Here is a 13,029-nt window from a genome sequence, read left to right as displayed (position 1 = left end):
CCTGGATAACGGATTGGGCCCCTTGGATAAATGCGCAATTTGTCCTGAGACTAATAGTCATGGAGCACCAATGGTTGAAAGTAAGAGGCACAATATGGCAGTGTGCAGAGAAATAAATAATCTTGGCACGATACAGTGTTGATTTGTAATGACAGGGATTCAAACCTCCACAGCTTCATGGAAAGTCTCAAGTAAAAACACGCAACTGGAGTCGGGGATTAACAGAGCCAAAAACAGTGGCATCAAATCCTCCGAAAAGGTGTTAAAGGAAGTGTGAACTTAACTGCTATCCAAATAATTAGTATGTTTTGCGTGCGTTTTACACTGACGTGAAATGTTGAAACTCCTCTGTATGAGCCTGCAAGGGATGTGAGGGAGAGTCAGAGGAGGAGGAGGAGGAGGTGACAGTGCCATTTGCCTGGAGGGCGCCCATAAACTTGGAGAGGGAGAGAGAGTGCATCATTCCTCACAGGTGACTGTACCATGTGACTTCAGGAGCTTTAAAAAGCAGGCCAACCTGTCTTGTTGAGGCACTAGTACTCAAGAGGCACCGGAGGAGTCAGTGGAGGAGAATACCCGGGCTGTCGGCACAGAAGCAAATACCGACAGCCCCACAAAACCAGCCGGGGAGCACCCGTGGACGAGAAGTCTGCAAACACAGCCTCTTCACTTCAATCACAATACGTAGGAAGACTTTACACACTCGTCCAGTGTCTGGGTTTTTGACACAATGAGCTGCAGCAGTGTTGCAGGATCAGAGTTCTCTGAGGAAGAGCTGGAGCTTGGCGTGCTGGGCCAAGGGGAGGACGAGGGAAGTCCCAAGGAGTCTTTTCAAGACAGCGAGAGCTCAACAGGCAGCCCAAGCGACCAAGAGGAAGGCCAGACCAAGAAGCGCAATCGTCCCGTCCGCTCAAAGGCTCGAAGAATGGCCGCCAACGTCCGCGAGCGGAAGCGCATCATGGACTACAACCAGGCCTTCAATGCCCTGCGGGTCACTCTGAACCATGACCTCAGCGGCAAGCGGCTCTCCAAGATCGCCACGCTGCAGAGGGCCATCAACCGCATTTCCGCTCTCTCTGTGTTCCTGAGCTCAAACCCCTCGAGCAAGCCCTGCACCCACCGGGAGTGCAACAGGTCGTCAGCTGGGCCGGCTGCAATTGGAGCGACTCGGCTGGAGCAGACCAGGGCGACAGTTCCTCGGCTAGAGCACCAGAACTACGCCCCCTGGCATGCCTCTGTCCCTCACCAGATGCAGCCACAACAAGGGCCTCACGTGCACCGGCTGCCCTTGGAGCAGCACGTCTACATGGATAACGCCGCGTCATCGTGTCCCCCCTCGCCACACTACCCTTGTTACCCTGCTGAGGGACAGCTTTACGCCTCGTACGGACACTGCGGCAGCCCCCATGAACATCCGCCCAGCCCTATGCGGTACCCACAGGTGGGTGAGGGATTTGGGTACCAGCCAGGTGTGTGGGCCTCCTGTGCTCAGAAATACATGGACGCTTTTGTGGAGCCTCCTCCGGCTCTGGGGCTTCCCTGGCAGGTGAGCTACCCAGAGCACAGCCTCTCTCTGGGCTCTGACATTCTGTGAGCCCTGAACACTGCTGATAACACCAGTGGACTGCTGAACGACCTCAGGGAGGGACAGGTCTCTGTGTTCCTGCTGTTGCAATAAACTCAGTATTACAGTCTCTTATTTTAGAGCAGAGTCATTGTGATGTCATTAACAGATAAAAACAATAGCGCAATGGCAATCCAGACTGCAGAATGTTGTTTGTATTGGGAAGTTTATTTTGACCTGGAATTTCAAAAATGTTAAATATAAAGAATGTGTCACTGTCTGCTGTAATAATTCACCTACAGAATTGTGTTCTGATTGTCATTGTTTGGTTTTCTGCAGAAGCTGAAATATTGAAAATGATGTAACATTATTTAATGCTTGATATTAAAAGGAAACATCAACATCTTACAAGAATAAGACCACAAAGAGCCATTAGTGGAGTGATCAACAGACACATGGGACGGCTTACTTGTTCTTACAATGTGTTTTCTTTCAAGCAGTGGGTGCATCTTAAGAAAATGTTTTCAAGATTTGAATCCAAACTTCAGCATTTGCTAATGTATTTATTATACTCTGTATTGCATAAGAGAAAAATGTCTGTTTTTAAAGTTGTAAAGAGTTTGTACATAATTTGACAGATTAAATGTTCATTTGATATGATCCCAGCCATGCTTCCTTTCATAACAACAAGGTTTGGTTGTAACTGCCTTGGTTCTGACTGAGGATTTGGATATGGCACTAGCACAACATTCAGCTTTAGTGTGCATGCTTGTCCCTGTGTGCTTGCGTGTTTCTGTGTCTGTGTCTGTGTGTTTGATTATAGCCTAAGGTCAATAGCCCCTACCACTCTGAGTCTGAGATGACAGAGGTCCTTCACTCAGTTGAAAAATGTCCTTACAAGTCCATTCTTGTCATTTTTTCTGGGAGAAGAGAAGTCAAGGTGCTATTTACACACAGGTAAATAAAAGCCTGGGTCCGACAGGGAGAAGGCCAACACTGACAGTGTTTGTGCTATGTGCGCCTAAAAAATTGATAAGCTATGCAGGGGTATGAAAAGTGCAAGTAGTGCATCTTGCGCTAAATGCTATATTCTGACTTATTTGCTTCCTGACCTGAAGTATATTTCAGTTAAAACGACTGCTGTGCAACATTAGCATGTTAGATCGTTACCAGTAATAGGTCAGTTGGTTTTTTTGTGCAGATCAAGCAGCGTAAATTCTAACCACAACTTTTACCTCCCGGCTCTGTATAAGCTCATGTCAACAACAGCTCCACCCCCCCACGGTGAGCAGCGTGTCATGGAAAACAGCTTTAATATTAGACTATAGGACGGAGCCCACCGACAGATTTATGTGGGCTCAGGAAGGAACACAGTGCCCCGTCATCAGCGCGGTGAAATCCCCTGTCGGGCTGCACCGGCCCGCAGGTGGAACTGGGTGTGTGAAGAGTTTTTTTGAACATCCCGGAGGTCTCCCAACAAGGGCCCCAAGACGCGGCTGAAAAAAAGAGTTGGCCCGGGGAGAGCTACCGCAGGCTTCGGTGGAGAAATAAATGGTGTGGTGCCGCAACAATTAGCAGGCAGGAAGGAAAGGGACTACACGGACAAAGAGATGAATGGAGAGGAGGAGTGAGATAATAGGAAGAGGAGGATGTGTGTGGAGAGTGGCTTCACTTTGAGGCCCGTCGTTCACCTCCTTTTTTCACAGACGTGAATCACCAGAAGAACCTTGACTCACCAGCGAGAGACGAGTGTGGCTGACAGCGCTCAGTGACGGCACGTCTCCTCCTCCTCCCTTTCTGGCAGACAGAGCTCCACTCACTTCAGTGCCAGTTTATCTACTTGTCTGGGTTCTCAAGAGACTCTGGAGTGAAAGTGGGGCTGCTAGAACTATGGGATGAGACCTCACTAGTTTCTAGTTCCGTCTTACAGAGAGAAAAGCAGACTCCACCGCAGGTAAATAAAAGTGAGTAAAAAAAACGGTCTCTTTAAGGGATTGGAAAGTGAGGGAGTTTGAAGTTATTTTACTGTGAATATTTTTTCTAAAGAACTGATAAACATAAGAAAGAGCCCATTTTAAAAATGTCATTAGAAATGTCACATTAAGTGATTATAACTACGCTATACAGACTTATAGTGCATGTCACATAAGAATGCTGCATAATACATTTTATATTCAGCATCTTCACCATGCAACAGAGCGGAAATGATTAGTTGATCTACCAATAACTCGATTGATAGAAAATCAAAGGTGCTCAATAAGAAATTCAGAGCATTTGTATTTGTATACCCTTCAAATGGCTGAGCTAACAGTGTTTACCTGAGGGGAACCAGAGGGTGGGGGCTATGCTTCATCTACGCCCCGAATCAGCTGTAAATGTCATATAAACACAGGGCAGAGCGGCGGCTGTGAGCTTACTAGAGGGGTACGATCACATGCAGTAATAGGAATGCAAGGTGGAACACGCTGTCAACAAGCAAACAAAAGCTCTGATTACAACAGAGAGAGAGAGAGAGTGACTTCATTCTCTGCTCATTACTCCATGATATCTTTACATAGCAGATAGATGTTCGATGCTATATTAATGCTCTTAATATTGTATAGAGAACAGTCGAGCGATATGGGTTCAGAAAACTAGAATGGGAGGTTTTGCTGCTTTTTTGTTTTTTAATATGATGTTGACTGAATGTCTTTTTGATTTTAGAATGTTGCTCGGAAGACATCTTTAGACCTCAACCTTGTGCTCTGAGAACCCACGACAGACAATTTCCACAATTTTACGGAAAACAAAATTATAAAATTAATTTAGAAAAATAACTGATGGATAAATCAACAATGAAAGTAATATTTAGCCCTACTGTGAAATGTATTAAACAAAAGCTGTTTACCAAAATCAGTTTGAGTGATGAGATTTGTCCAGACTGTGTGTAGAGAAGTGCTTTCACTGGTCAACGCTCATGCTGAACTGTGACTCACCCTAGGATTTACCTCACTTCTCCGACATGCAAGTCTGTCAGTGATGCATCTTTTATTCAGACTGTTCGGCCTCCCCGACAGCCTCCGCTGCCAAGCTGATGGAAAAGAAAACAAGCATACATGAGAGAAATGATTCCAAGACGGGAGGGTGTGTTTGCGTGATATATGGGGATGAGTCAGCCTTTCAGGGTGAAGATGCATGTTGACGCTCTACATACTGTGCCCAGCCCCGCTCCCCCGAGCACGCATCCACGCATGCACACACACACACACACACACACACACAATACTGACATCATCGGTGAAGGTGAAGGGAGTGAAGGTGCCAGAGGAGACAATGTGACTTTGTTTGTTCCCATGCCATTTACAAACAAGCACATTAAACCTGAATAATTGCTTCCTGTCTGAGACACACAACAGGCCTTTGGCAGGACTTGGAATTAAGTAATATACATCTGCAAAGTCACCCAGCTTTTATTTTGAAAAACGATGCTAACTTAAAAGAAAGTACTTTTAATTCTAACAGAACACACAATATTGCTAATCTATTCAAAATCACATATCAAACAAGAGGGGCACTCAGAGAGTGTAAACCACCAAGGAAGCTTCTGTAAGTGAAAAATAAAGCAAGTATGCGCCCATGATTCGGTTCTCCTCCAAAATGTGAAGGGTTCTTGCTAAACCCTTCCACCTAGTTTCATGAACATCGGGCCAGTGTTTTATTTTGTAATCCTGCTGACAAACCAACAAGCCGACCTGAATACATGACCTTGTTGGAGGTAATAATGAAACTGAACTGTGTTGCATTCTAATGCATTTCATGAGACCAATCTCTTCTGTGTGTCAAACTAAAAACGTAATAACTAATTTTTGTTCATTTTTTTAAAGAGTTATTCAGAAACAATCGTTCAAACAACAACAAAAAGTGTACAACCATGGAATGAGGATTGTGTTACTTTGAAGCATAACGGTTCAGGCACATACTGTATAACTACAACGGCCCCAGTTCCATTCTGGCTCCCTCTCTCTCCCCACCTCTCCTGTCTACCTCTACAACTACCTCTACAACACTGAAAGTTATCAACTGAATCAGTGACTCTACAACCCAGTTACATAATGAACAAGAGCCTTTTCTTGAGATGCGACAAGACGCAGCTTGTTTTATTGATCTGTTTGGATCCACAGAGCAGTGAGTGGTTTCACTGCTGAACACTAGATGGAGACAAGACGACGGAGCTCTGCTGTATGTTGATCCAGTGAAGACTTCAGGAGCCTGAGCTCCACAGTTATTCAGTTAAACACTGGTGGACAGAACGCATTAATTCAGTTAAAAAAACAAATACAAGAAACAACTTATTTCATATAACTTCATAGAGATCTGACTGTTGTGTATGTCATTATCATAAATAACACACTGGACTGGATGGATGCATGGAGCAGAACCAGTTTTATGTAAGGACTCAAAAAACTGTCTCCAGTAGAGATTTAACAGCTACAGTTTTCAAGAGCGTATTTGATGTTGAAATACCAAGTCTGGGCAGGTGAAAACATTGCAGCTTATTATCCATTTTTGTCTACTTTCAGGGTTTTGTTTTTCACCTGGTGGCATTATTTCTTTGAATTAGCAGCACATTTTCCCTTCACTGTCTGTCAGAAACTGAAAACTCTTTGGTTTGAATTTCATGCTGCAGCTGGACTACAACTACGACATATCATGTCAGATGAGCTAAAACAAAACTTGGATGCAAAAACAATGCTGTAGGTTCCATTAAAAATGGAATGTTTAGTGTTTCACGAGGAAAATAACACTTTGTAACAATTCAATTCAATTCAGTTTATTTTGTATATAGCCCAGAATCACAAATGACAAATTTGCCTTTACAATCTGTACACACGCGACATCCTCTGTCCCGGGAGCCTCACATCGGCACAGGAAAAACTCCCCTAAAAACAGGGAGAAAAAAGGAAGAAACCTATGGGAGAGCGACAGAGGAGGGATCCTTCTCCCAGGATGGACAGAATGCAATAGATGTCATGTGTACAGAATGAGCAGCATAACAGAGATACAACACATTCAATGTATATGACATAAATGATTCATATAATAAGAGTAGTAAGCAGAGCAACGAAGGAAAAAACAATTAAGACTACTTATAATAACAGCAGCAATTATTATAGTAGAATTGTAATTATGAAAGAGGGATAGTAATGTGATTAATAATAATAATCGAAGTAGCAGTGGGTGTCAGTCGGCTCACAGCAGGAGGCACGACTACGGTCCAGGTACCACAACGATTCATGGAAACCTGCAAAGCGAGAAAGCAAAAAGGGCTTCAGGGTGGAAGTAAAGCTAATATCCGTAATGGTACAGGTAATAGTAATAGTAATGTGACTAGTAATAATAATGGTGGTAGTAGTCGGTGTCAGCAGGGCCATAGCAGGATGCAAGACCACAGTCCAGGTACAGCCACGATTTATAGAAGCCTGCGAAGCGAGAAAGCACAAAGACTCCAGGGTAGAAGCAAAGTCAATTAGCGTAATAGTATATATAGGAATAATAATTGTAATGTGACTAATAATGATAGTGGTAGTAGCAGTGGATGTCAGCAGGGCCTCAGCAGGTGGCACGATGACAGTCCAAATATACCCCCGATTCCTGGGAACCTGCGAGGCGAGAAAGCACAAGGACTCCGGGGAAGAAGCAAAATCAGTAATGTGCATAAATAGGAGATTAATACATAAAGAAGGAGGGAGAGAAGAGGAGAGAGGAGCTCAGCGTATCCTAGGTAGTCCCCCGGCTGTCTAGGCATATAGCAGCATATCTAGGGGCTGGACCAAGGCGAACCTGAACCAGCCCTAACTATAAGCGCTATCAAAAAGGAAGGTCTTAAGCCTGCTCTTGAAAGTGGTGAGTGTGTCTGCCCCTCGGACTGAAACTGGAACCTGGTTCCACAGAAGAGGAGCCTGATAACTGAAGGCTCTGGCTCCCATCCTACTTTTATATACTCTAGGAACCACAAGTAACCCTGCATTGATTGAGCGCAGCTCTCTAGTTGGGTAATATGGAACTATAAGTTCCTTAAGATAAGACGGTGCCTGGCCAGTTAGAGCTTTGTAGGTAAGTAGAAGAATTTTAAATTCTATTCTTGATTTAACAGGGAGCCAGTGCAGAGAAGCTAATACTGGAGTAATATGATCTCTTTTCTTAGTTTTTGTTAGAACACGTGCTGCAGCATTCTGGATCAACTGTAGAGATTTAAGAGACTTATTAGAGCAGCCTGATAATAAGGAGTTACAGTAATCTAGTCTAGAGGTAACAAATGCATGAACTAGTTTTTCTGCATCGCTTTGAGACAGGACACTGACAAACCAAATGTATAACCAGCGTGTTGGTAATACAGACATACGCATTATTCAGTGTCTGACATGGACAGCTGGACAGCAACGCTGGTGTCTGTGTGAGTCACCACAGCAAAATGTGGTCATGGAGACACACTACTGTAGCAGTAACTACTACAGAGGAGGCTTGGAATACTTTGTCAGATATTAGTATGTCTGTCTTGGTGACAGAATCTGTCACCAAGATAGCTTGACAACCGTGCAAGCTGCAGTCAAGAAAGCTTACACACACACACACACACACACACACACACACACACACACACACACACACACACACACACACACACACACACACACACACACACACACACACACACACACACACACTTAACACCCCTGGTCTGATTTGGTGTCAAGGCTGGTGTGAAGATGGTCTCTTGTTTAAAAAAATATATAATTACAGACAAACATCATTACAAAAAGCATTTGAATAAGGCTTTAGAATGCAACTGGCGAGGTAAGTTTTTTTTTCTTTCAGATTTACAGTGTAATATCTTGGAGTTAACAGTGTGCCAGTACAGTACGGACTGATAGGTGCAAGGGAACAAGATGTGAAGTTAGAGCATAAAGGGGATAACAATCTGGGACTGGGAGTTCTGAAATCAGCTGAGATTTATTTCAAAATGAGCATGTACTCCCTGCAAACACTGGAGGGGCACAGACAGCAACAGAAAGAGGATAGGCAACATACATAGCTTTTCTTTAGCGTTGAGGTGCTTATTAATTAACAGGGGAACAGTTGACTTTATACTCTAAGACAAACAGGTAAAAGGTTTGTTCGATCAACCATACAGACCTGTACTCAAATTAAAAGACGTCTGTTTAACTTCAACTTCAAAAATGTTGCTCTGAAAGAGAAGGAGAGAGCTTATCACTAAGTAATTCTATCTTAAAGTGGCACAAAAAAAGAAGTTCAGTTAGAAAACACTGTGGCTGTTCCTGGTACTGAACAATTACAAGGACTTTGAAGAAAAGTTTGTTTTCATTCAAATCATCTCTCTGTTATCTGCAGTGCGTGTGCTAACGCTTCAACACAGACTACACTAGATGAAAGGTAGTGTCTCCAGCAGCTTGAAAAGAAAATACAAAGGATTAGATAACCTCGTTCAACGCCTCAAAAACAATTGCAGCGGCTGTGCAGCGGAGCTTTAGCAGACAGTCAGTGGCAGAAGGGCACATAGGTGACACCTCTTACCAATCCACCGCGGATAAGTCAGCCGGCTGACACTGAGGTTGCAGACACGCAGGGATAAGCTGGGAACAGAGGATCAGAGCAGCTGTATTTAGCGTCAAGGTGAAGAGGACTGTGGTTTATGAATATGAATGCCTAATGGAGCTTCTAGCTTTGATTTTGTCTCAGTCCATGACTTAAATCCAGGCTCTCTTCATTAGCTGGTACGAATTGTTCATCTGCTTTGAGATGAAAAAAAAAGCGATTCAGCCCTCTGTTGATGTGCAGCAGTAAATAAGCAGATGCTGGGGAATCTTAGGATATTTACCACACACACACACACACACACACACACACACACACACACACACACACACACACACACACACACACACACACACACACACACACACACACACACACACACACACACATATATGAGCACGGTGTATTGGTCTATTTATTCAGTGCTGTCTTTGTATTTTTATGCAGTATGTAAACAACTTTTTTGTATTGTCATCCTCTCCCCTTTTCTTTCTGTTTTCCTGTCTTGAGCTTGCCCATTGATTCCTCCTCAAACTCAGCTCTCAGGACAGTCTGTTCCAATTAGGCATGCATCATGAAAGCAAGGAAAAACAACAAGTCTCAAAAACATCTGGGGTGTCTTTCAGAAATGTCTGCATCCAGAATGGAACTCCTTGACATCTCTGTGCAAAAAAATAGATCTGCTTAAATAATAAAAGTTATGAATAACTGTCAGCAATAATTGGCGCATTGAATTGGCCACAGTGTGAAAATTCAGTAATCCAAGCAACACTGAGGCGGCTCGTTAGACCTGCAGCGTAACTTAAGACGTGCAAAAGAAAGAAACATCTTCAGCAATCTGACAACATACGAGCAGCATTTGGAGAAACACATTCACCTATTTCAAATCACATATGCATCATAAAAAAACAAGCTGAGAATAACCGGTTTGTGTAATTTATTTTTCTCTATTTTCCTGTTTTTTTGTATTTGCATGATTCCATATATTGCTGTTGCTTGTGTTTTGGAATTTCCATCCATCCATCCATCCATTTCCTCCGCTTATCCGGGGCCGGGTCGCGGGGGCAGCAAGCTAAGGAGGGTCCTCCAGACGTCCTTCTCCCCAGCAACACTTTCCAGCTCCTCCTGGGGAACCCCGAGGCGTTCCCAGGCCAGACGAGATATATAATCTCTCCAGCGTGTTCTGGGTCTACCCCGGGGCCTCTTACCAGTTGGACGTGCCTGGAAAACCTCTAAAGGGAGGCGTCCAGGAGGCATCCTGATCAGATGCCCGAGCCACCTCAGCTGGCCCCTTTCGACACGAAGGAGCAGCGGCTCTACTCCGAGCTCCCTCCGGATGTCTGAGCTCCTCACCCTATCTCTAAGGCTGAGCCCAGCCACCCTACGAAGGAAGCTCATTTCGGCCGCTTGTATTCGCGATCTCATTCTTTCGGTCACTACCCAAAGCTCATGACCATAGGTGAGGGTTGGAACGTAGATGGACTGGTAAATCGAGAGCTTTGCCTTACGGCTCAGCTCCTTCTTCACCAAAACGGTCCGGTACAACGCCCGCATCACTGCTGACGCTGCACCGAACCGCCTGTCCATCTCCCGCTCCATTTTACCCTCACTCGTGAATAAGATCCCGAGATACTTGAACTCCCTCGCTTGGGGCAGTGACTCACTCATAACCCAGAGGGTGCAATCCACCGTTTTCCGGAAGAGAACCATGGCCTCAGACTTGGAGGTACTGACTCTCATCCCGACCGCTTCACACTCGGCTGTGAACCGCCCCAGTGCGTGCTGAAGGTCACGTTCTGAAGAAGCCAACAGAACCACATCATCTGCAAAAAGCAGGGATGCGATTCTGAGGTCCCCAAACCGGAAACTCTCCTCCCCCCGGCTGCGCCTTGAAATCCTGTCCATGAAAATCACAAACAGGATTGGTGACAATGGGCAGCCCTGGCGGAGGCCAACACGCACTGGGAACAAGCTCGACTTTGTGCCGAGTATCCGGACACAGCTCTCACTTTGGTCATACAAGGACCGAATGGCTCGTAGTAACGAGCCAGGTACCCCATATTCCCGCAGTACCCCCCACAGGACTCCCCGAGGGACACGGTCGAAGGCCTTCTCCAAGTCCACAAAACACATGTAGACTGGATGAGCAAACTCCCATGCCCCCTCCAACAGACCTGCAAGGGTAAAGAGCTGGTCCGCTGTTCCACGGCCAGGACAGAATCCGCATTGCTCCTCCTGAATCCGAGGTTCGACAATCGGACGGAGCCTCCTTTCCATTGAAAAGTGTTTTGGAATTTGTGAAGATATTTTCTTCTTGCTGTTTTGTCTGTTTCTAACTGTTTTCTATTAGTAACAGTGCACTAAGCTCTTAAGGCGGTCAACACAGTACCTGTTTACTTAGAAGTACTGTATTTTTCTTATAAGATATGTAAAGGACAACCTTTGGGGCTTGCGACCAGAAACCCCCCCGCTGGTTATACTGATGGAAGCTGTGGTGAAAGCTGTACAAACGCAGTGGTAAGCTGTTGTTGGAAACACACACATGCTGATTCTCCCCAGTGCTTAATAAGGATGCGAAAAGAAAAATCCCATTTGCCTGCCCTAAAACTCCAGGCTCCAGTGCTGGTATCATGCTGTGGTTTGTCCGTGTTGGCCTGTGCTCCCTTCATTAGTCTTTGATTTGTCCAGATCCCAGTTGGGCATGAGCTCTGTTCGTTTGGCTTCAATTAGATTTAGTACAAACAGGCTGCTGAGCTGCTGACTGGACTTCAAAGCCTGCACTGTTTATGTTTTCACACACGTTAATGTGTGCTGTTCTAATAAAGTATTCATGTTACATGATGTTACAGCTGTAACATCACAGCACCTTCATCAAATCTATCAAACCACTTATTATGAGTATCATTGCTAGTAGCAGTAGTGTTGATTTTGGTGAACCCCTGGACTCCCACATGAGGACTTAAGTTTGACAACAATTCGTCCAACAATTAGGATGTAAATTGTAGAATATTGAAATTGACGATGGACTGTACAATATATACATTGTTATATTCAGTGGTGATAGATTGGGCATATCCATATATTCACTGTACATTTATATTATTTGACTGTACATACGTTCACCTATTAACTCATTTCAGTGAACAGATTGCAGATATGTAAGGCCATCAGCTCAGTATTTATTGCTGTTCTTTACTTTATCTATTATTCATTTTGCTGTGTTATTGACTATTAATCTCACCTGTACTTCTCCTGTGTTTCATTCTCATTGCTGCTATAGGGTCGGCCTATAGCATAGGCGGTTTAAGAGACTGTAGGGGCACCATGCAAACATATGGGCACTCCAAATGTAAGAAGAAAAAACAATCAAAATGTATAACTTTTACTATTTTTCACTAATCCTATTCTAAGATTATTTTGAAATGTTATTATAAATAAGGCCAACAAAGCTTACTTAGCCTAAATAGGCCATATTAGTATTATTTTGATTTTTTACAGATGTTTTTTTAATGTAAGTTTGGACTGCATAGCTTAATCTCAAAGACAATAAGCTAAGCAGTTTTTGTGTGGGTATATAAAAACAATGACTTGTGGTGCAAGGGTCACAAGTTAAAATCTTGGCTTGAGCCCCAATATGGTAAGGACTGTTTGGCTTACAAAAACATACAACTGGACATAAATACAAAAAAAACAAATTTCAATTTTTTTCCTGAAGAATGTCAAGATGGAAATCATTTCCCCAGGTCGCCGCCAATATCATCAGTCAAGATGCCAGGCAGAAGAGATGGATGATGTCATCGACCCAGACATTTCCCTCCTTCATGTTTCAGGTGCCATGGACTATAGAAATCTTGAAGAAATATTTGATTTGT

At 44.1% G+C, this 13,029-nt stretch overlaps 1 protein-coding gene across 1 annotated transcript; it reads left to right on the top strand.

Annotated features, from left to right (window-relative positions):
* Positions 1-730: 730 nt before the first annotated feature.
* On the top strand, positions 731-1,594 carry bhlha9 (basic helix-loop-helix family, member a9). Its single transcript, XM_054626596.1, has one exon. The coding sequence runs from the start codon at positions 731-733 to the stop codon at positions 1,592-1,594; it is 864 nt and encodes a 287-aa protein (XP_054482571.1).
* Positions 1,595-13,029: the final 11,435 nt, after the last annotated feature.

Source organism: Anoplopoma fimbria, chromosome 24 (assembly GCF_027596085.1).
Source record: "Anoplopoma fimbria isolate UVic2021 breed Golden Eagle Sablefish chromosome 24, Afim_UVic_2022, whole genome shotgun sequence".
Taxonomy (NCBI): Eukaryota; Metazoa; Chordata; class Actinopteri; order Perciformes; family Anoplopomatidae; genus Anoplopoma; species Anoplopoma fimbria.
This window is presented reverse-complemented; position numbering and strand designations above follow the sequence as displayed.